At 37.9% G+C, this 23,207-nt stretch overlaps 2 protein-coding genes across 2 annotated transcripts; both read right to left on the bottom strand.

Annotated features, from left to right (window-relative positions):
• Positions 1–496: 496 nt before the first annotated feature.
• On the bottom strand, positions 497–19,302 carry snx27a (sorting nexin 27a). The gene is made up of 13 exons (XM_084131331.1): positions 18,734–19,302; positions 12,584–12,815; positions 12,311–12,503; positions 11,350–11,414; positions 11,161–11,265; positions 7,867–7,945; positions 5,670–5,833; positions 5,354–5,443; positions 4,466–4,615; positions 4,225–4,353; positions 4,048–4,107; positions 3,911–3,959; positions 497–2,811 (listed from the first exon to the last, which is right to left on the bottom strand). Exons 1-13 carry the CDS (start codon positions 19,051–19,053, stop codon positions 2,744–2,746), a joined length of 1,704 nt encoding a protein of 567 aa, XP_083987457.1. The 5' UTR covers positions 19,054–19,302; the 3' UTR covers positions 497–2,743.
• Positions 19,303–22,064: 2,762 nt separating this feature from the next.
• Positions 22,065–22,963, bottom strand: s100a10a (S100 calcium binding protein A10a). The gene is made up of 3 exons (XM_084131968.1): positions 22,775–22,963; positions 22,537–22,702; positions 22,065–22,420 (listed from the first exon to the last, which is right to left on the bottom strand). The coding sequence occupies exons 2-3, from the start codon at positions 22,675–22,677 to the stop codon at positions 22,253–22,255; spliced, it is 309 nt and encodes a 102-aa protein (XP_083988094.1). The 5' UTR covers positions 22,678–22,702; positions 22,775–22,963; the 3' UTR covers positions 22,065–22,252.
• Between the last annotated feature and the right edge of the window lie 244 nt (positions 22,964–23,207).

The following is a 23,207-nucleotide window of genomic DNA, read 5'->3' as shown; positions in this document are numbered from 1 at the left end:
TACAATGTTTCAACCTACATGATGTTACTCAAAGTTTATTTTATTTTTTTATAACTCTGGTTAGTTTAACCTTCACACATTTCAGATATAAAACTATTGTATCCCGTTATTGTTAATTTATGCCATTATCTAGGCTACATGAAATAATGCACGCCTGTTCATCTCCTTCTTTCACGTATGCATTATATCTTTTGTCATACAAAGCCCCTTCCTAAACCCACCACAGCACAGGCCTTGTTTCAATCCCCTCGATTTAGCAGAAAAATAAATTAACGTTTTCAGTCAGAAAAGCTACAAAGACTCTGTCAGTACTACACATAAGCAGTAAGATTTACAGATGAAGCACAGAAAACACAAAACAAATAGCCGTTAAACTTGACAGTATTCATCCCAACATACCAATTTTGGGGAAAACACTCAAAACATTAATAATACTTTCAAGATGGGCCAAAAGTTAAGAAAACACTCAATGGAAGGATAAGAGTAGGTTAGTGTCTTAAGTTTTAAACTGAAGAGTTATGATGATCTTTAATGGTTGAAGTTCAAGTTAATGACAAAAAACAAACAAATAATCATCCATGTTATAAATACATTCTGGTACATTCATATTCTTCCCTCCCGGCACATTGACACGAAATAAGAAATACTGACCAAACGATTAATATTATAGCGCTGGTGAACATTACGAGGTGGAACACTTTTGACATTTTCTAGACAATACAAAAAGTGTCGCACCTGCACTCCTGACGAAAGGACAAATTACACGACTGTAAAACACACAAGCCAAACTTTTTTTTTTTTTTTCATTCACATTGATTAACTATCTGAACTAATCAAATATGGAAATAATCAGGACTGAAGACAAATCAAGTTTTTGTAAATACGCTTAGACCACAGATGCTACTGTGCTGCTGTAATAGGAGCCTTTACTCTAACCAGAGAGCAATCTGATGTAGCACACACACACACACACACACTATACAAACTCACTTATTGATCAAGGTATTGTAGCCAAGGTGGCTTAAGCATTTGGATGAGGATAAGCTCATTTATCACAGTATTGTGCTGGAATGGAATGGTGAAAGCTTCTGACTTGCATTAAACATGCATGTCTGTTAAGAAAATGTTAAGCTGTGCCTTGTCCTGTGATGAGGGGGGCAACCAAGGTTTTCGCTATACCATTTTTAAGCTCTAGTTCTCTACTATGCATTAAAAGAAGAGAGTTACAACAAGAGAAAAATAGCTGATGTAGACCACTACAAAAAAAAACAAAAAACCTGGCTGTTATTCTAGCACACTGTGGGGAATTTGCACATGAGTTTGAGACTAGTTGCCTTTTGCTTTCGAAGTTCTTATTCTAGAAAACATATGAGAGGACTGAGATTACTCAGTCTGTCTCTTGTTTTCCCCGTTCCGATCTTGTCAGCAGGTTCGACGTGGCGCTGTTGTCTCTCTGTGAGGGAAGCCTCTGCAGTCTCAAACAATAAATTACACAAAAACAAACTCAGACCAGGACTCGCTCGATGATGTTCCCTCAGAGGCCAACACATAAACTGAACAGAAATAAACTGTCTCCTGAGCGCAGTTGCTTCTGTTTGATGCTGAGGCCCCCTACAGGTCGCTTGTGCGAACTACACTTAACCTTAAAGAGATAGTTCACATTCTGTCATCACTTACTCACCCTCAAGTTGTTCCCAACCTGTATGAATTTCTTTCTTCTGCTGAACACACACACACACACACAAAGATGTTTTGAAGAATGTCAGTAACCAAATAGTTGAAGGCCCCCATTGACTTCCATTGCACTATGGAAGTCAATGGGGTCCATCAACTGTTAGGTTCCCCATATTCTTCGAAATATCTTTTGTGTGTGTGTGTTCAGCAGAAGAAAGAAATTCATATAGGTTTGGAACAACTTGAGGGTGAGTAAATGGTGACAGAATTCTCATTTCTGGTTGAACTATCCCTATAACGTCAGTTCATAATCACTCCTATCCCTAATTACACAATCACACACACACACACGCTTCCCATGTCACTGCTCCTACAGCCTTGTTTACTTCTCATTTAATTGAAATAAAATTAATAAGAGCTCATTTTAGTCAGCAATACTGGGAAAATCAAGCAATAATGCCATTACAATATTATTTTAGAGAGATCCCACACTAATTGTTTGTATGGTGACCTTGCTACACAAATTAATTATTATTTTTTTGTTAAGGCATGACGTCCCCCTCCCATATATATAGTTTAGTCAAACAATTGTGATAGCGGCTGCCATTCCAAATCACAAAGTGGTCATTTGTTAATACGCTGCCCTGATAACAGTGCCGATTCAGCTCTACCTTAGCTAATGCTCTCCAAAATCCAGCCAGTAGACTTAAAGAATAGCTTGTCTCCTAAACCAATGACGTGGGAGATCTTTCGATCTCGTCCTATGTGGTATTTTACATGTACTTAAGCAAGTTCAAAGTATCTATTGATGAAATGACAGTAGAACCCATTGGTGCTCTTGATCTGGGGTGAAACATCCCTGCAGCCTCTGCTTCGCCATGATAATGGCATTTTGCGTTGCCATATGGAAAGCTCTGCATCTGAAAGGCACACTTTTGTCTCCGTGGAAACATGGTTGTTATGGTGTCGCTGGGGGTGTTGCCGTGGTAACATGGTCATTATGGTGGTCTGCTCGAGTGTGATGATCCAGCGCAATTTCTGCTGTTCCACAGGGGTCTAGAGAGGGGTTTTAGGAAGTGGCAATCTCGCCCCCTAGGTGGCGCCATCCCTTCTGTTGCTCCAGCGGCGAGATGTAATCTGCAATACAGAAGTATTTCATTAGCTTTACTAAACATGTAAAAGGGTTTGTAAAGCTTTTTTAAAATCTTAAATCCCCTATGCCTATGGATTCATAAATTCTGCCTTCTGTTTTACAGGTTCACTAAATTTAAAATCACATTTAGTGTTCGGGGAATTACATTCCCATTAGAGTACACACCAGTCATTTTCAATGGCCTAGAATGGGTCAACTTGGGCTCACAACAATGAATACTACTCATGTGTGTGTGTATATATATATACACACACACACACGCAAACTTTTATGTTAGATGCGATTAATCGCAATTAATTGATAAAAACACACACACACACACACATACACATATATATATACCGTATATATATACCGTGTATATATATATATATATATATATATATACCATACATAAGTAACATAAATAATACATTATCATTTATCAACTTATTATTTAAATTAATTATAGCCTAAATTTAAAAATTATACAATTTATTATTTTTAAAATGTATAAATTAAAATTAAATATATAAGTTATATATTGTTATATATATATTATATAATTTTTTTTTATCAATGAATATTAAATAATAGATGAATAAATTATTTATTAAATTAATTTCAGTTCATACCACTACAGTTCAGATTAAATGAATTCAGTACAGAAAAATACAACAAATTTGTTTTTATTGTATTATTTTAAATATTTACTTTGCAGGAGCACAACTGAAATGTGCGAATATATTATTTGCTCAATGAATAAAACAGTGTTCAATAACAAAAAGCACATTTGCTGGAGTATTTCCAATCAATGCCTACAGTGCATTGGAATCAATGTTTCATGCATTTTGTTTTACATAATGAAGGAATACATTTCCATTACTTGATCATCCGAGAAGGTGCAGGGTTCATTTTATGCACTGATGGCTGAAATGAGCATCACACGCATAACATGTGACTTTGTACTCATACTAAAATGTAAGTGTGGTAAGTATGAACCTGTATTTCAGGTTTCTGTGTGAGTATGATGATCACATGAGTACGCTTGGAAAAATCCCATTAACTTGTGTGTGATTAAATGAGGGCAAAAGGTTCTCTTACCATTATTACTACAGTTCTTATTGCCTTTGTCTGAGGCCTCCTCTTCAACCTTTAACATATCAGAGAGAAACTCATTAACAAATGACAAAAAAAAAGGCAAAGAAGTTGAAACAGAAATGTGTGCAAATTATTAATACCTCTTTTCTCCATTTGAGCTCACAGAAAATCCTCTCAAAGCACTCGTGCATGTAGTTAAACTGGAGAAGGGAACACAAACACACTCAACCAGGGCTTATTTCTGTTCAAAATGTTCTGAGAATCATAATTCAGCAAGTAAATAATGAAGCAATCATTTTCATTTTGAGGTGACTTACATAAGGAGTGAATATTTTGACCCAACGAGGTTTCTTTTCTCCCCGCACATACTCAAAGCAGAAGGCCATTCCCTCCTCATCGGTGTCCCATCTTTGCATCTCTGACCATTCGAACACAATCACCTGATTCTGTGAGTCAAAGATAGAGAGTTACTATGGGCGAACAAATCAAACATGTTCTCATACAGCCAATTCTACGCCTCTAGGTTATGTCTGTACATTCTGAGCATCTTTCGCCCACCTCAAGAGTGCCGTCCTCTGTGCAGGCGTGTAGTTTGAAATGCTTCATGCTGATGGCCGTGATCACGTGACCTTTCCTCCGCGAGTCACATGCACAGTGAGGGAAAGTCAACTCGTTATATCCCTCACATGAGCGCAAAAGACTCAGATACTGCGAGAGAAAGATCACCAAAAAGAAGGAAAACAAATGTTTATTTTGTGTTCAAACAAAATGCCTTTACATATTATCAATAGATTTTGCTTTGCGACAAAAAGTGTCCAGGTTACATTTCACCCCAAAATAAGAAAGAAAAAAACCCCATACAATTAAGACTATCTTAGGACAATTAACATTTTTGTTTGGTATCCAATGTTATTAAAAAAAATGTTTTCAGTAATTGTAACAAAGCTGAAATAAAATATAAATATTACATGGAAAACTAAATGAAAATGAAAAATGTTGCCTTGGAAAAAAAACTGAAATAAAAGTTGAAATGCTAAAATTACTAAATCACTATTAGCAAATATTTAAAAACCAAAATTAATTACTAATTACAAAAAATTTAACTGAAGGATAAAAAAATATAGACAACTGTAATAGTATATAAATAATACTATAACACTTTGAGCCATATATTAATTTTTGCATTACTCTAATGATTTTGCCTTACAGTTATAAGAATTTGTAATGTAATGTATTGAAAACTAAATGTTACAGTGCAATACAATTTTTTTAAATGCCCCCCAAAATATGCTTGATTTTATTATTATTAAAATAATTTCTTTTAATTAGATTTTTAAGGTGAAATGTGACCTGGACATGTTATTGACAGGGTTTCAATGAAGAGATGAATAGCATTTAAATTAAGCATTCTATTTGGCATTCTATGACGGATAAAGTATGAGAGACCGTTGTCATCTTTCTCTGTTCTGCTAGTTTCTGGAGCTGGTACGCTTTATCCTCTGCTTTAATGAATCCCTTCTTCACATCATCCTGTGCCTGAAGAAAAGAGACCAAAAATTTAAAGTAAAACAAAGCAAGCATGTGTGGTATTAGATGATGCATTAACCTGACACCTTGCTAGCTGTTCAAAGTCCATTTGCGTGGTTTATGGTCTGCATTTACCATAATGTGCGACGTGTTTATATTTATAATGACATAATGACTGGAGACACTATAAATGACTTAATCTGCGATAAGAGAATTGACAATAACCCGGACTGACCTGATGGAAGCAGTAGTGCAGGGCCAGTGGGTTGTCCCGCAGCAGTTCCTCTTCCTGTGTGCTGAAGAGCCACTTGCGCACAGTGAGACACGTCCCAGGGACAGCTGACGTGTAGTTCTGAACATACAGCTTGTGCGGAAACTCATTAGGAGCCAATTTGCGCACTTTAGGAAGAAAAGTGCAAGTGACAAAACAGAAAAAGAGGACAAGAGAGAGATTTTCAGTAAATACTGCAAACAGTTTAGTGTTTTATGGTAAATGTAATATCTTTATAGTGTAATATACACTGCAAATCTGCCATGGGTACACTACTGTTCAAAGTTTAGGGTCAAGTAACATTTTTTTATTTAGCAAGGACACAATAAACTGGCAGTGAAGAAATTGATAATGTTGCAAAAAAAAATTATATTTCCAAAAAATGCTTTTGTTTTTATTCAAAGAATCCTGATAATTTTTTTTTTTTTTAATTCACCACCAGGCTGATTGAGTTCTATTTCCAAAAAGTTCTGTTATCAACCCCACAGTGGAAAATAAAACCAAATCCATACCCATGTTAAGCATTGAGAACGGTTTGGCCCGACGGTGGTAAAGCGGCCATGCTTTCCACAAAAATATTAGGCAGCACAATTGTTTTCAACAAACAATAAGAAGAAATGTTTCTTGAGCATCAAATCAGCATATTAGAATGATTTCTGAAGGATCATGTGACACTGAAGAATATGATGAAAATTCAACTTGGCCAACACATAAGTATAACACATTTTAAACTATATATTAAAATAGAAAACACTTATTTTAAATTGGAACAATATTTCAATACATTTCTGTTTTAGTGTATTTTTGATTAAAGCTACACAGTGTAGGATTTTCTCCCATCTAGCGGTGAAATTGTTTATGACTACCAACTGAATATTACTTTCTAGCTCCTCCCATTCCGAGGGCGTTTTAACTCCTACGGTGTCCGTATTATTTCAAATCTGCCGGCAGTCGCGAGTAATCTCCCCCTCGCATTCGTCATGGTGCCACTGAGTGAAAAAATGCAAAAGGCGAAGCTTGAATTTCCAGGTATGTCCCTCTTTGGCTAATGTATTTTCAAGATGGAGGCGCAACATGGCTGCCGCCATTCGAGCGACTCGCTCGTATGTATTCTAAATGGCAGATTCTACGCTTACGAGAATACATGATTAGTTGGTAGAAGTAATTACACATTAATGAGCACATATCATTTTGAAAGAACAAAGTGTTTTTTGCTAAGAATCAACTTAAAAAATTACACAGTGTAGCTTTAAATAAATACAGCCTTGGTGAGCATAAGGAACATTGAAGAAATCTTACTGACCCCAAACATTTGATTTATCTGATGATTCTGGTTATCAACTCAATGGAGGGGAAGACTTTCACCGACAACTTAAATTTTGATCTGTTTGACACAAAGCTATCGTATGACTTGGAATATAAAGAACAATTCACAAGGACCACTTGGATGACACTTTTCTGGTACGTTTTCTTCCTTTTTGAAGCCTGAAAGCCCCATAGAAGTTACATGTTTCAACTCAATATTTGATATTTAAAACTGTGTATTACAGACAAAAACATTCGGTAAGACTTTAGTTTGGGGACCAATTCTCACTATTAACTCATTGCTTATTAACTTGCATATTGGCTGTTTATTAGTACTTATAAAGCACACATTAATGCCTTATTCTGCATGACCATATTCTATATCCCTTAATCGCACTCCATACCTAAATTAACCACTACAACAACTACCATACTAACAATTGATTAACAGTAAATTAGGAGTTTATTGAGGCAAAAGTCATAGTTAATAGTGTATATGTGTTCCCCAAACTAAAGTGTGACCAAACATTCTTCTATAAACGTATGCAAGAAGGGTTTTGTGAAGGATTTACACAGAAATCTGTTCATGTTTCATTAACAAGGCCCAATGTCCTTATGAGCTCAGTAGCACCTTATCAGAGCTTGCCAGCTGGGGCAAAACATTGTTTGTTTGATTAAGAAAAGATCACGAAGCGGCAGTTTAATCACTGTTTAAAAGAATCATAAGCGCAATTACTTTTGACTTCATAACAAGGTCAACTGCTTTCCTCAGTGAATATCTAAATGCTTTCTTCCCTTCCTGTTAGAGGCCAACTCAGAACACAGACACGTGAAGGAAAATAGAGCCATTACTCACCAAATGAGTGGTTAATAACTTCGAAGAGAGCAAAGTAACTGGCCATCATGCTGTCCATCCCAACCTTCATGACAAGAGCCTGAAAAAGGGAAAATGATACTTGTTTATGACTAGGATGAGCTGTTGTTGAGGTCATTGAGTTGATATTTAAAGGGGTCATGACATGGAATTTTATTATTTTAAAATTGTTCCTTGAGAGGTTAACTTTTTTGCACAAAATAAATAAATAAATAAATAAATAAATGCAGGAAAAAATATTTTTTCTGACCCTTTGTCTGAAATGATCTGTTTTTAAGGGGCGGCCAGTGTTATGATTGGCTTACGTCACTGCATTGGAAATAGTAGGTGTGTTCGACTTCATGCAGCGCTGCACAGACTGAGTGGCGTCTGAATTGAAGCATTGAGGTAGCGCAGATGCCACGTCACTGTGAAGTATGGCATCAAAATACCGCAACATAGCCGTTTCACGATTGGCTTTTCATGTAACTATTAGGAGTGTAACGATACCCTCATGTCACGATTCAATACATATCACGATACTGAACTCACGATACGATATTATTGCAATACTCCCAAGACATTAACAAAATTTACTGTCGATTAAAATGTTAAATTTGATATTACATTGGGTGTGGAAATGAATAGGCTTGGACTTGGTGCTGGTAACCCAATGCACAGGACAATAGTGACACCAGAATAAAAATATTCATAATTCTGAAGCTGAAAATACAGAATTATTTTAGACGAATATGCTTGCACTCAGTCACTGACTAGACATATTTTAAATAATGTAGGCCACTTTTTACTGGTAACATAAGACATTTGGCATTATCAGGACCCTTAAATATTCTCCCATTGCATTATTATACATTATATTAAACATTATATATAGTAGTTTAATGTAGTACTGACACTGAAACTCTGTAAACTTGAATTTTTTCTCACACAGAAATTTTCATTTTGGGTGAACTATACACAATACATATTGTCACTATCCACGATACATATTGATGCATTTTTGTATTGCGATATATTGTGACACGATATATTGTTACACCCCTAGTAACTATAATGTTATATTGTCATGTTTATCAAAATAAAACTGATAAAAAAAAATATTGGCCCTCATTTAATGGTATTTAAATAGTATAGGCTTATGTTGAACTTTATTCTTGTACAGATGGCGCTGTATTAAGCAGTACATGAAAAGTGTTTCTGTTGCTTCAGGAAAACATCTGAAACGTCTGTGTATTAATCCACTTTGACTGTGATAAAGTTCGAAAACACTGCACAAGCGTCACAACAGGAAGCCAAAAGTGTCCAACTTGAGGGCTCGGTTTTCAATTCCATTATGAAACTGCATTATGAAATTGCTAACTTATGGTTTGCGGTGCAGTTGCTGTCAGACCCATCCAATACAGCTGGCTAAAAGTTTCAAGAGAAGTTTCTTTGCGAACTCTCCATTACACTGCCTCGTTTACAAAACAATCTGCAGTCAAATGCTCTGAACAAACATATAATCCTCTGCAAGATTTGGGACGCCATTAAAAATAAACCATTCACTTGTTTGTGATGCTGGGATCCTTCTGAAGTCTGTACAGAGACGCAACAAGCCGCGTCAAAGTGAACGTTCTTTCACTCTTCCATTTGTCCTGTTGTCGACGGACTCAAAAACTGAACGTGTATGTATACTGTAACCAGTGTAGACGACGTCAGTGATTATAATCTATTCACTTTTGGTGTGGCGCTCGCATCCGGTGTTGACAGGTGTCGGCCATTAAGCAACTGAACAATAGTGGGCGGGGCCTATGGTGCAATGATGTATAATTATTTGTCGATGTCTTGCTCTGGAGGCAGTCATATGCAAATGTATTAGCCCATGTGACATCACAGATCCCACAACATCCAAACAAGCTGTTTTTGGAGTTTTAATAAATAAATGCTTTGTTTATAATGAAGATGACGTCTTAAAGGGACACCAGGTAACTTTTTAACCTTAACTGAACAGCTTCGGAGTCAGTGGAATGGTTATATTACTTATTTCGGGTTGAATGGTGGTGGTTTCGCACCCCCCTGGTGCCCGAGAGCGGAAAAAACTCACTTGTAACTTTGGGCCGGCGGGTCGGCGGCCTTGCCGTCAGGAAGTATCGCGTGATATCAGGTCTCGTGATGTAACGAATTGCTTGACGGCACTGCACACGTACACGCCCCCATTCAAGCACCGGCTAGCTATAAGCAGAGAATGTCTACTATAAGCAAAGGGCAACGATAGACTGAGTTATGGCTGAGCCTGTAAAAAAGAAGCAGAAAGCTAGGAAATCTTTTTCGGAGGACCAACGAAAGAGGAAACGGGAGGTTTGACCGAGCAAGAAGTCAGACTCGAGTAAATATTGGACCGGCTTTTTCAGTATGGCGAGAACTGAGAGAAACAGAAGCCAGCAAAACGGATGCTGACCTGGCTGCTGTTGCACTTGTAAGTATCTTTGGAATAAACTGTTTAATATTTAAATTTCAAGTAATTGTGACCTCAGGATGTTATCTATTGTCTGTAAAGGTTTTTATTATGATCGCTGTCTGTTACGGGCTTACTAGTACGCTAGATACTATAACTTTGATGTTAGCATTGTCATTAGCAAACACGTTTGTTTTCTGTAGTTGTTTGGCCGTTCCTCTGTCGGTTTTATTTGTTTAACTTACACTTTTATTTTGTCACTAAGTCAACGCATCTGATAATAGGCAATAAACATGTTGCACATATCATGATCGAGCTAGAAAAAACGTTCTGATGTTTTCTTAGACAAGCAAAGGTAAACGGTACTACTTTTTTATGCTCATGTCCACTCTCCCAAAAACAAACAAACACGAAAGCAGTAGTTCGCCTCGTTCATATCGTTCGTTCCCGGTAAAAATACTAGTATGCATGACAACACAATAAAAAACTAAATAAAAAAAATCGCCATCAGTTGGAAAGAAAATATTGCTTTACTTGCCTCAGTAGACATAACTGGTTTTGAAATAGCCGGTTCCTCTGCTCAGCTGGGTTGCTCGTGGCGAGGGGGGAGGGACAACAGTTTGTTTTTACGACAGAGTGTTTGAAAGCATTTACTACCAGACACTAGGGGGAGCTTCGTAGAGAAAAAACACTCAGACTTGCCTGGTGTCCCTTCAAGCTATGAAACTTGCAGGATGCTTTAATGGTACAAAACCTCTAATGAATCAAAATATCACGTAAAATTTGATTTAATGACCCCTTTAAATAGTCAGACTGTGTAGCATGAACATATGACATTTTACCTGGTAAACCTGGTCAGTGGTGCTATTCTTTCGGACTCTCACTGAAGCTGTAGTTTTATCAGGCAGCGCTATCCGTAACTCGACATCTGTTACACTGTTGTGGTTCTATAACACGAAAGCGCATGTTAAACAGTCGTTGAGCAAAACCACTTCCACACACATCTACAGTTTTTGCACACACACACTTACCTCATTTGATTCAGACAGGAATTCTTGCATAATGTCACTCTCACCTATGATCCGCACTGAGCAGACTAAACAGAGAAAGAAGTCGAGAGACAGGATATATATTTATATAGAGCTCAGCAGAAGTGCGTTTCATATCTCATGCATCTATGAGCAAGTGTACAAAACCACATCCAATGGTGGCTTACTGCAAAGATGACAATACAAAAACATCCCTGAACAAATATAAATCATCTGTAATAAAAGTAAAAAAAATCAATAAAATCAGGACTTTAAAATCAGGGGCCAGATTCACAAAAATCTTCTTGAGAAAGAAGTTAAGATAATTTCTAAGATAATTTCTAAGAAGTTCATAAGAGTGTTCATAAGTGCAATTCTTGAAAAATTCTTAAGAAGAATATTTTTTTTTTAAGAACACATTTTTTTGACAGGCTTTGGTGTTATTGAAAGGCTCACTGAAAGAAAAACACCTCAAAGCTTGTATTTTTGCACTGCCTGCAGATTGCTGTAGTTCTCATTATAAAAGTGCAGACTATTTTGGTCACGACTGGCTTGACAGGAGTTAATCAGTCAGCGCCATGTTTTTAAATGCACCGTGTCAAGTTAAAATAGATATTTTAAAAGAGCCTGTCTCAAGAAGATGCAGAACGTCGTTTTGCACTTTCTATAGAGTGAATGTGTCCTGTATCTGTGAACGCATCATGTACAGCCTACGCGTTCACTCGAGAAGTGATCACTATTTTAATGATCGATCCGTGCCACTCATACCAGTATTATGTATTATATGTAGCTAGTGTTATGTTATAATGCTTAATCTTTGAAACAACCAAATAAATTCATTAAACATCTTACCTTTGAGGATTTAAGACAGGTTGGTGGTTATCCTAACTGAACTAAGGCCTAATCCTGGCTTAATCTAAACCCTGTCTGTAAAACCGGGCCTTAATGTCCTCCTCTCTCTTACCTCTCTCCATGTATTCCTCCAATCCTCTCCTGCGAGCGTCCAGCTGTTGTTCAGACAGAGAGAAGGGCCACTTCCCTGGCAGTTTCGGGAAAGTGTAGCTGGAAAACTCTCTCTTCAGGTTCTGATGAAGTATTGCGAACTCCCGGTAACGCTTCGAGCACATCTGTCTGCCCGACATGTACACGTTATACACCTAAGACAGGAGGAAACAAAGATTATTAGCACTAAACAGCCAGAAGGGAAAAAAGCTTTTATGCTTTCTGCGCAACTCACCACAAACTTCTCGGAGTGCTGTTCCACATGTTTGTATGTGGGGACTGAAATGGGGACGGCCTGCTTGTCGCTGTAGTCGTAACTGGGCTGCACTGCACTTTCTTCTCCGGCATCAAGTCCGTCCCCTTCCTGTGCCGGGACAGAGAGCACGGTCAACACCAGCTCCCTCTCTCCGGCCCGGATCAGATCCACTACCTGCTTGTGCGTCGCCCCCTCCACGCTCACCCTGTTACTGCAGGAGAAACGGAAAAAAGTGGGTCATGTTACAGGGGTGAAATATTAAGACGGTTTGGGGCCGGTTCATCTTTTTTTACTGCTTTTGAAAGAAGTCTCTCATACTCAACAAGGCTGCATATTTGACCAAAAATACAGTAAAACACTGAAATACAAGTACAATTTAAAATAACTGTTTTAATATATTTAAAATTGTAATTTATTTCTGATATGGCAAGCTGAATATTCATCAGCAATTTTCTCCAGTGTTCAGGGTCACATGATCCTTCAGAAATCGTTCCAATATGCTGATTTGATGTTCAACATTTCTTATTATTATCACAGTTGAAAACAATTGTGCTGCTTAATTTTTTTTTTTTTTAAGGATTCACTGATGGATAGAAAGTTCAAAAGCACAGCATTTATTTGTGTTCATGTTTATTTTTTGTAACATTATTACTGTCACTTCTGATTAATTGAATGCATCTTTTCCTGAATAAAAATATTAATTCAAAATAAACCCCACACTTTTTGAATGGCACTGTATGTCTATAGATATTCAAAATCTCATTGGTGTTGAGGGAACTCATTTGACCACACAAGGCAAAAAATGGTTTTATTTTAAACATTTAATTGTGATTTGCAAGCAAATCAGCCCTTTAGCATAGCCGTTTTAATTGGATATCTGCATTAAGCATTGAGATCTTCAATAATAAAACAATCCAAACATTGTTTTCCTTCACCATTAAAGCAAAGGTTACTCTCTTTAAACTGGTGTAATAAGCCATTTTACAATTAATGGAAATGAAACCCAGAGTAGTCTATTAACCAAAGATTTACATTTCAAGAAGGGAACTGCTGATGTCTTTTTCAAAAAGTCTGTTTTTTTGCAGCTGGTTTACAGGGTTTTTCAGCTAATAAAAGGGTCACCGGGATCTCGCCCTTTAGTTATGAATTATTGTTTGCATATGAACATGATCCCACCAACAATGACCCATATAGCACATGCCACCTGCCCATCACTTATTATTATTATTATTACCACCATCACTTATTCATAAACCAGGTGACAGATGGAGGAAGACAGTAATGGGGAGGTATATTTCATGACGCCATGCAAAAATGAGGGTAGACAAAGCTGACAGACCAGCTTTCTACACTACCACAGAACAAAATCCATTACTGATCTGATTATATTAAAAGTGGAGGGAAATAAATGCAAGGCTCTTCTGGTATAATTCATTTACATTCTCAATAGGAAAAAAACATAAAAATAAATTCATCCACGGCATAAACAAAGACAGTGTCTCTAGTAATGGAAATAAATACTTTCACTTTATAACAAAATATATAAAGCAGAAAAATATGGTGCTTGTATTCTCTGTCATAACTTTAAATCACCAGAAATATTGACAGGGATTATTATGGGGTCTCTTAACTTATCCTAAATCCCAACTGTCCATACCCCAAATCTATGCCAATGTCTCATACTTTAATCCAATTCAATATAAAATCACATGCTTGAAGACTTGAACATGCTGAACAATGAGTTTGGAACAGGAACAAACTGTTGTGTAACATGACATTCACATGACCAGCTAATGACTGCAATGATTCCCTGATACTTCCTCATTTCAGATTGGAAGTACTGTTATAATTCTAAAGAAGATACCATATTGATTTTCTTTTCCTTGTTAAACATATTCATGTTTATATCATTGAACTGAAGACAGAGACGACGCTCACCAAAGACTGTAAATGGGAAAACAGCTCACAAACAAACTCAGCCTTGGTTTGTGAACCCACTCCTTCTTCCTTAAAGGAGTTCCTCAGGAAACCAGCCTTGGGCTAATGAAACCTTTATGTACTAGGATTATTTCAAAAAAAAAAAAAAAGGTAATGTCAAAGCATTACAAAAAACAATCTTGAAAGTTCCAGTTCCCATTTATTCATCACAAATGGCCAGTTGGTTCTTTAAAAGGGTCCAGATGCAACACTTAGCTTGTGAGATATAATATATAACATTAACATTGAATAACACAATAACAACTAGGGTTGGCACAGTACCAAAATTTCAGCCGATACAAATACCAGTAAAATTTTGCATTCTTGGTACCAGTTTTGTAGAGCAAAAACTGCTGATTTAAGTACTAACTTCAAAATATTTTGTACCGTTTTGTCTCGTCCGTTATCATGGTTAATCATCGCAGTTTAGATTCAATTGCCCATTTAAATACAGTTGTCAATCCAGAAACTACACAATGAATCTCTTATTTACATCGTGTTTTCACTTTGTTGGATATAATGAAAGGATTCATTATTGAACAAAACAAATCCTAAGCGATGTCACGCATTTTTTAGGCCGAAATTTTTTTGTCACATACAGCAAACATCTCCTCACTATCCGCTAGCTGCCTGTCCCCTGAACACACTGCAAAAAACGCGGTCTCAGTAGAGAGCCCAGGCTCCACAAACGGCAAGAAAAACAAACTGGCCCAACCTGGACCACGAAACATAACAAACAGTTTTCCAGCCAATAACCGACAAGAATGATTTTGGGGGTGGGGGTTGGGGGGTTAGTGCGCGTGAACATGAAGGGGGGTGTGGGGAGTGGAGGAGAGAGAAGCATGAAGAGGGAAGTTAGCTAGAGGAGAGATGTCCTCGACAACGACAACGACTAACATTAGAATTATATTCTCTTGAATTTTGATATGGCTGACTGACACACGACCTAAGAGACGATGTTCCAATGAACAAATAGCAAAGAAGAGGGAAAAAGGAGAAGGAACGCGCAAAGTCCCGAATTTACATCGGAAAAGCACAGAAGGGAAGGGGAGGGGAAGGGATAAGGAGGAGGGAGGGTCGAGCTAGCCTCCGTTTCGTTTGACAATACTTCGAACGTCAACAAGAAGTGACATCACCCAACATCGCTTAGAGCACCTTTAAGTGGATTGTGAATAACTTACTGACTAGCACCTCTGATAGGCCACCTTGTTCACATGCTTAACAGATATGATTGTGATTAGCTACAATGCTCAACGCTTGTAAAAACAAAAAACGCTGTAAATAAAAACCTGATGTGATTTTGCCAAGACATGTTCCTGGATCAACATCTATTGAACAACATTCCTGTCCAAACCAACACTATCTCACGACCAATTCGTACGAATTCGTACGAATGATAAAAAGATGGCTAATTCGTACGAATTCGTACGACCTCACTCGTACGAATTTGTACGATTTGTCTAAACCCACGTGATGGGTAGGTTTAGGGGCGGGGTCAGGGGTAGGTAATTCGTATGAATTCATACGAATTGGGCAATTCGTAAAATATGTACGATTTTGCAAAAAAGGTCGTATGAATTCGTACGAATTAGCCACCTCGTAGAATTTGTACGTTTTCCTGTGAGATCGGGTTGGTCCAAACACATATTCCTAACACTATCCCTACACCTAACCCCACCCATAATTTATCCCTAAAATCAGAGGGAAATAAGCCGCTAACCCTTGTTGTAAGACTGAACTTGATATTAACTAAAAAACTATCCCTCAAATCGGATTGGTTTATTGAAATGTTGTTCTTCCAGGATCAACAGTTCTACTTGGTAAAATCACATTAACCGATGCTCAGACAGCGGTCAAACAAACACATCTATTCAAATATACCGGGTACTCGTACTATTGGTACTGCAGAAATGCTGGTGCCATCAACTTTTGCTTTAGTACCGACTGGTACCGGTAGTACAAGTACATTTGACAACCCTAATAACCAAAACCATCTCAAAAAATCTGTTTTCAAAGCTGATTTGTTTAAAAAAGACTATTTAGCAGCATTGCTCAACAACTGTTCTTAAAAAAAAACATACTAACCAAAATATTTATCATGTTCCTAAAGACGTTCCTCAAGAATTCCCAGTGAATTACTAGAGGTAAAGAAATGTGCTTTAAATGAACTTGTTAAAGTAAACTTGACCGAGGCTAAGTAACAACCTTCATGACCCTAATAACCTTTTGCATTTCCTTCCTTTCAGGGAGGGGTAGGCTAAATGTTTTCATGACATTTTCAGTGGGATAAAATTAGCAAAATCGAACACATTACTGAATCAGATCTTCATTTTGAGTAAATGTGAAGTTTTAAAGAGAACAATGAGTGATCAAAATAACTATAGAGGAGTTTAGCATCATTTTTATTTAAAAATAGTCTCCTGACATTAGTGTGCAGTAGCCTACATGAATTATTTCTTTGTTTACACACACACATTGCCTGGAGTTTATCTAATACACACAATTTAGATGGCCAAACATTGAGTTCAGACAGAGATACTGTCTGAGAAAAGTGGTTTGAGTGAAACCGACAACAGCACACCACCAGCACACCACCAGCACGTGATTTTATTGACTGAAACTGACATTGTGAAGAACTCCACTACATTCTTTGGTCCTTGTGAATCCTTATACAACTTCTGATTTTCTCATAAGATAAAACAGTGACCCCAATACGTCTCAGTTTTACAATGCTGATCATGTTACCCGTCACACCTCCAAACTATGACCAGTGGCGTGGCTCTATACATAGGCTACATAATCTAGCTTATGAATTAACATGCAAAGCAGATCTGTAAAATATTCACTGAAGAAGGAAGATACATTCTAAAACCTGTTCTCAATGTTAACACGTTTGCTCATTGCAGTAAACTATACAAATAAATTATACCAGTAGTTACAAATATTATTATATAGTAAAATGCCAATTAATCTGCCAATATTTTGAAATAAATATTATTATTGGCTTATTAATAAGATCATCTTTCTTCATAATGTCAAACTTACTGACAGCCTTGTTAATGGTGCACATTTTCAAATATTCTCTGGTGAAATTTGAGTAAATATTATTGGTGGTTGACATGTTTTTAGTGCCCAATTAGAGAACACAGCAGCCAATATAATACTGGTATATGTAATATAGGCCAATACATCTTAATTAAGGCATATGACATGTAATAGGCTGGCATTTTTGCTCAAATAAATGCAGCTTTGGTGGGCATAAGTGACTTATTTTCTTACCGACTGAAACGTTTGAACAGTAGTGTATATGATGATATTAAACCATTTTAATACAACGTTCACTAAAAGTATAAGAAAACACCCACACACACACATATATGTTTTCTTATACTTTTAGTGAAAAAAAAAAAATATATATATATATATATATATATATAGAGAGAGAGAGAGAGAGAGAGAGAGAGAGAGAGAGAGAGAGAGAGATACATAGATATAAATAATGTAAAATATGTGCTTCTTTAAATTTGTTAGTTTTATGTAATCTTATTTGCTACTTATGTACATTATATCGACCACATAGAATATAGAATAATATAGTTGTTAGCCATTTTAAAAACACATATCTGTTGACCACTGCACTTTTTAAAATGGTCAATCATATGCACTTCCCAGGCCAGGATAGTAACGCTCATATCAAGCACAATTTAGGATGCTAACTTGTCAAGAACTACATTTATCAGCTGCTTCGATGGTAAGAGATCAATATGACAGCATGTGATCATGCAACTGTCATGCATCAACAAGTCATAGTGAGAGACTCTTCTGGATTTATGACACACAAGCATAAGCTGGCTATATAGCACGCACCAATTATTGAATAAACGCCGATGATGACCCTGTTGCACAACAACCGTTCTGCGTTTGAAAACTTCCAGTACGTGTTATCTGCTCAAGCCTTACATAATAATGATCTGTTTATTGCATTAGCAGGGATGTGTTGGCATGCACGGCCACGAAGGCTTAAACAAGTCCAATGCTAATGTGTAAAAATAACGCAAAGCCACCAGTGACTATGTGTCAAACAGACTGACAGTAGGGCAAAGCTTATTCCCAGGCTAAAATGAGAAGTAAAGTGGAAAATAAAAGACTTACACCTCTAGTATTCTGTCTCCTTTCACGATACCGGCCCGGTCCGCCGCACCCCCGGGTAGCACGGCGCTTACATGCTGGAGAGGAGCGTACAGCTCCCCGTTAATGCTCCGCAGTTGGCCGCCTTCACTCACTTGACCGCGGACGTTGAATCCGTATCCAGATTCTGACTTTATTATCCGAACCACGCGCGGACCCGAAGTCACCAAGGTCGGGGTCTGGCTACCAGAACCGAGCATCCCCGATCCGTTAACGCGGGGCGCTGTAGGCAGCAGTGACGGAGGAGCGGGCCGAGCAGTCTCATCTCCTTCGCTTTCCGCCATCTTTAACTCGCTTTTCACCCCCTCTCCTCCCGGAGGCCTTCAAAACAACAAGCCAGAAATACGCGTGACCCGCCCAACCATCACAAGACTTCTTTCACTTTCACAGACTGTGTCCAGTGTGTTTAGAGGAGGACGGAGAGCCTCTTGTGGAGATTGTCCGCTTGTTTAGGTGAATTATGTAAGAGGATATCCTGTAACAGACTAACAGTACGAGGCACAGCTGAAGCCAATGGTTGCATGAAAGAAGCTGCAATCACTAGTGTTTTTACCATGATAGCAAATAAAAAGTGACATGATGATGTAGCCTACCAAAATATTACCAGGGCAAGTTGCCAAAATACATTTTCTATAACCTTTTTTTTTTTTTTTTGCTACAGCTGTTGTGTAAACAGTTGAACTCAATACAACTACACTGACATACATTCTGATAAGAGTCAAACATTCAGTTTCAGATCTTTATTTTCAGATTTTAGAATATTTTTCATATATTGGGGCAAGTTGTCATATTTTTGGCCAGAACATTAATATTTTGTATATTGTGTTTTATTATTGTTATAATACATTTGTCAAAATGTAACTCTTTATTTATGTTAACAACACTATTGGGGTAGCAGGTCAAATTAGAAATTTTCACTGGACTAAAGTGAAACAACTAGCCCTAGTCTTCCCTGTACTTTATGCCCAGTCATACATTAGTAAGAATAAATGGTGTATTTTGACAATTTAGATGGCAATGTAGCCTATGTGTGATCTGACATGATAATGCAACAAATACATTACATCCATTTTGACAAAACATACATTTGGATAAAACAACAATGTCCAAATTATGACAATCATCCACTGAGTTGTTTGTTAGAGCATCATCTTTGATTTGTTACCACAGTTCGAATAGTATAACACTTTATTATATTATTTTATTTTTCTATGCATGTCTGAAAAGTGAATGCCAATGGATGTAGTTTGGTGCTTGTACAGGTCTTTTCTGCCCTCTTGTGGCATAAAAGAAAACATACGAACCATAACCATTTGGAGGAGGAAATGTGTTTGCCCACGGGGTGGTTTGCTTTGTGTTTTTAGCAGTGCAAACAAGGTGGCTAACTGTCAGAATTTCAGCAACATTTGCAAAGCCCAGTGTACGTAAACAAGACTATAATATTATGGCAATGAGAACAACCAGGATGCATAATAAGATCTTATACATATTTGTCTTGGGCCTGTCGAGAATGCTTAATTTTTAACCCCATTTATTTATCTTTATTATTATTATTATTATTAAGAGCACAAAGATGAAGGGAAGATCCAGAAGCTCGCAAGACAGAGGTGACTGGGGATCAGCAGCACGGGGCAGAGCCTGTTGGAGTGAGGACAATGGTAGATGGAAGGAGGAACCCGGCTTAGCCAGCGGGGTGGAGGGTCGAGGCGTAGCTGGAGACGCAGACATCCGAGGCCAAGCCATAGCGACGATGGACCAAAGTGAAGCCAGTGGGATGAGGGAGCCTGGCTGAGCCCAAGGGACGATGACCCATGGTGGAGCTGAGGGAGCGTGGAGCCAAGGTGGAGCCGATGGGTTGGAGCCGAGGGCCAAGGTGGAGTCTGAGGCTCGGGGGCTCAGAGGGCCGAGGTGGAGCTAGGGGGTCGACACACCAGGGCGGAGCTGGATACCTGGAAGCCCAAGGCGAATCCGAGTAGCTGGGTGGAGCCACTGATGTAGGAGCCGAGGGGCTGAAGAGAGCCAGTGGGGCAGATGAACTGAATGGCATTGTCAGAGGAGGATGGAGTGGGAGACTGGTCAGGACCAGCGGCAACAAAGGACACTTGAGACTGGAACCAGCAGAATACTTAAACCCCCCTCTTGAACCATCATCCGTCGGGGGAGTTAGATGTTTGATTTGAGAATTTAGATCGGCCCAGGAAAAATAAATAAGTGCACTGTTGGGGTAATGTGTTTGATATGCAAGGTCCAGAAACTCACTAGTATGGTCCTCGAGGGTAGGATAATCTTGGGTGAGGAGAATGAGACGAACAGCTGTGCAGATCCATATTCTTTTCTTTTTTTTTTACTCGTTTTGAGGGCCGGTTCTTCTGTCACCAGTGTGGTTGCAAACAAGCACGAAGATGAAGATGAAGGGATTATCCCAGAATCTATATAGTCTTTATTTACAAAATCAAAATACAGGATATCACAGGAGAAAAGCTAACACATAAACACAAACGAGAACCGACCAAGAATAATTCAAACACGAGTATCTACAATCCAAATAAAGGAAACTAAATAATCAACTACTAACAACTAAAAAAGGGAACAGGAACTAAACACAAGAAGGAAACACAGGAACTAAAAAAACACAAACATAACACAACAGTTACAATTACAGTGGTGGTAGTAGTATAATTTTAACAATATATTATTTAATATTATATATTATGTATACTAAAATGCTAAATTGACCACAAGCAAGCCACAAAATTACAGGTTTCTTTAAAAATAAGCAAGAAATAGTTTTTGGAGCTTTGCTTGCTTTGACTAATGACAACATGTGCTGAAGAAAAAAAGTCTAAATCATTTTTAACCTTATGTGAAATTATGACACCAAAATGTCTGTAACTTTCAGAAATATGGATTGGATATACAAAAATTATGATATAAAATATGATATAAAAAACAATTACTTTACCTTCCTTTACCATTGCAAACGATTAGATTACACATAATAGTAATTCACATCTATGCTTAACGGTTATATTAACTCAGTTATATAATCATTATGTGATATTCTTTTTTAATTTTTATAAAAAGGTTTTCTGTGTTAGAATGTTACATTCTAATTGAGTTCTAACTTCCATAACTTTCTTTCCAACTAAGCAGCCTTGTGTTCGCATTAACCATTAACAGTGGTTCGATACAACGCTGGACACACCTTAAGAGTATTGTGACAATGAGGTTAAGAGAGAGAGAGAGAGAGAGAGAGAGAGAGAGAGAGAGTAAGTAATAAAGTTCTGCACATGAAGACTTTAGAAAGCTTTATTTTAAACAAAAACATTTAGTTTTTAGCACAGACATGTTTAAAGCTCAAAGAATACCGTCTGTAGGCCAAAGAACGTTAAGTCCCGTCATACACACCCACTGTACTTTAACCTTGCAGCAAAGTTTTTATGGTTTTTCATTGGATACTGACGTACACGCATCAACACAAACTCATAGGTTCCAGCTTTGTGTTTTGGTTAACTGCGCCCTGTAGCAGGCCTCACAGGCGATGGACAAACCCACGACCAAAGACACAAACTCCTCAAAGTTCACCTCTCCATCCCCATTGGCATCCAAGTCCTTCATGATTCGGTCTACGGTGCCCGGATCCTTCTGAGACTGTAGGAAAAGAAGAGAGAGTGAAATGTGTTAAAGAAACGAGAGAAAACTTCTATCTGGTCTGCATTTCCTAGAGAAAATGAAGTTTGTGAAAGCGAATGACAGAAGATCTTCACCTTGATAAACCCAGAGAGCTCGTTCTCCATCAGGAGTCTGAGTTCACGGCGGGTTAGGGTGCCGCTCCTGCCCTCTTTTCCAGCGTACCGGTGGAATACCATGATGAGGGATTCCATGGCAGTCTCTAGTTGGGAAGGCATGGCTGCTAACTGCTCGGGTCCAGCAGGCAGAAATGTATCTAATATTAACACAACCGATCTTGACAATGCAGTTAAACACAGATAATGAAGAGCTTACCGTTTGGGCGTCTGAGTGAAGAATTTGAGAAGTGCTAGATATGTCTCTCAAGAATTTATAGGCTCCAGCCGAGCCCATGGGCAGGAGAAGCTCTTATCAGGGAAGTTGAGCAATTCATTACAGCACAGCATACCAATGTGTGTGAGTTAAGCGGACTTTGTGTGTTCAATATTAATTAACTCAAGGTGCACAGCAATGGTATTGAAACACCAGAAATCTCACACTACATATATATATTTTATGAGCTGACATTGACTGTATATTCATATCAGCCAAGCTTTATAAATTAGTCATGCCTACCACATTGCTAATAGTATCCATATAGGCATGCTGAAAAATATCTTAGCAACTGCAACACCCTCACCCACAACATTCCAACATCGTGAATTGGACCAATGATTTGATTTTTCTCACATTTCCATGTTTGGAACTC

Source organism: Abramis brama, assembly GCF_963993115.1.
Source record: "Abramis brama genome assembly, chromosome: 12".
NCBI lineage: Eukaryota > Metazoa > Chordata > Actinopteri > Cypriniformes > Leuciscidae > Abramis > Abramis brama.
This window is presented reverse-complemented; position numbering and strand designations above follow the sequence as displayed.

Bases quoted from the DNA above. Each gene is read 5' to 3' on its own strand.
- s100a10a (XM_084131968.1), bottom strand. From the start codon at position 22,677: ATGCCTTCCCAACTAGAGACTGCCATGGAATCCCTCATCATGGTATTC. The intron at 22,421-22,536 runs GTGAAGATCTTC...CTTTTCCTACAG, and splicing joins AGCTCTCTGGGTTTATCAAG to TCTCAGAAGGATCCGGGCAC.
- snx27a (XM_084131331.1), bottom strand. From the start codon at position 19,053: ATGGCGGAAAGCGAAGGAGATGAGACTGCTCGGCCCGCTCCTCCGTCA. The intron at 11,415-12,310 runs GTAAGAGAGAGG...TTCTCTGTTTAG, and splicing joins GGAGGAATACATGGAGAGAG to TCTGCTCAGTGCGGATCATA. The intron at 2,812-3,910 runs GTAAGAGAACCT...TCTGTATTGCAG, and splicing joins TAAGAACTGTAGTAATAATG to ATTACATCTCGCCGCTGGAG.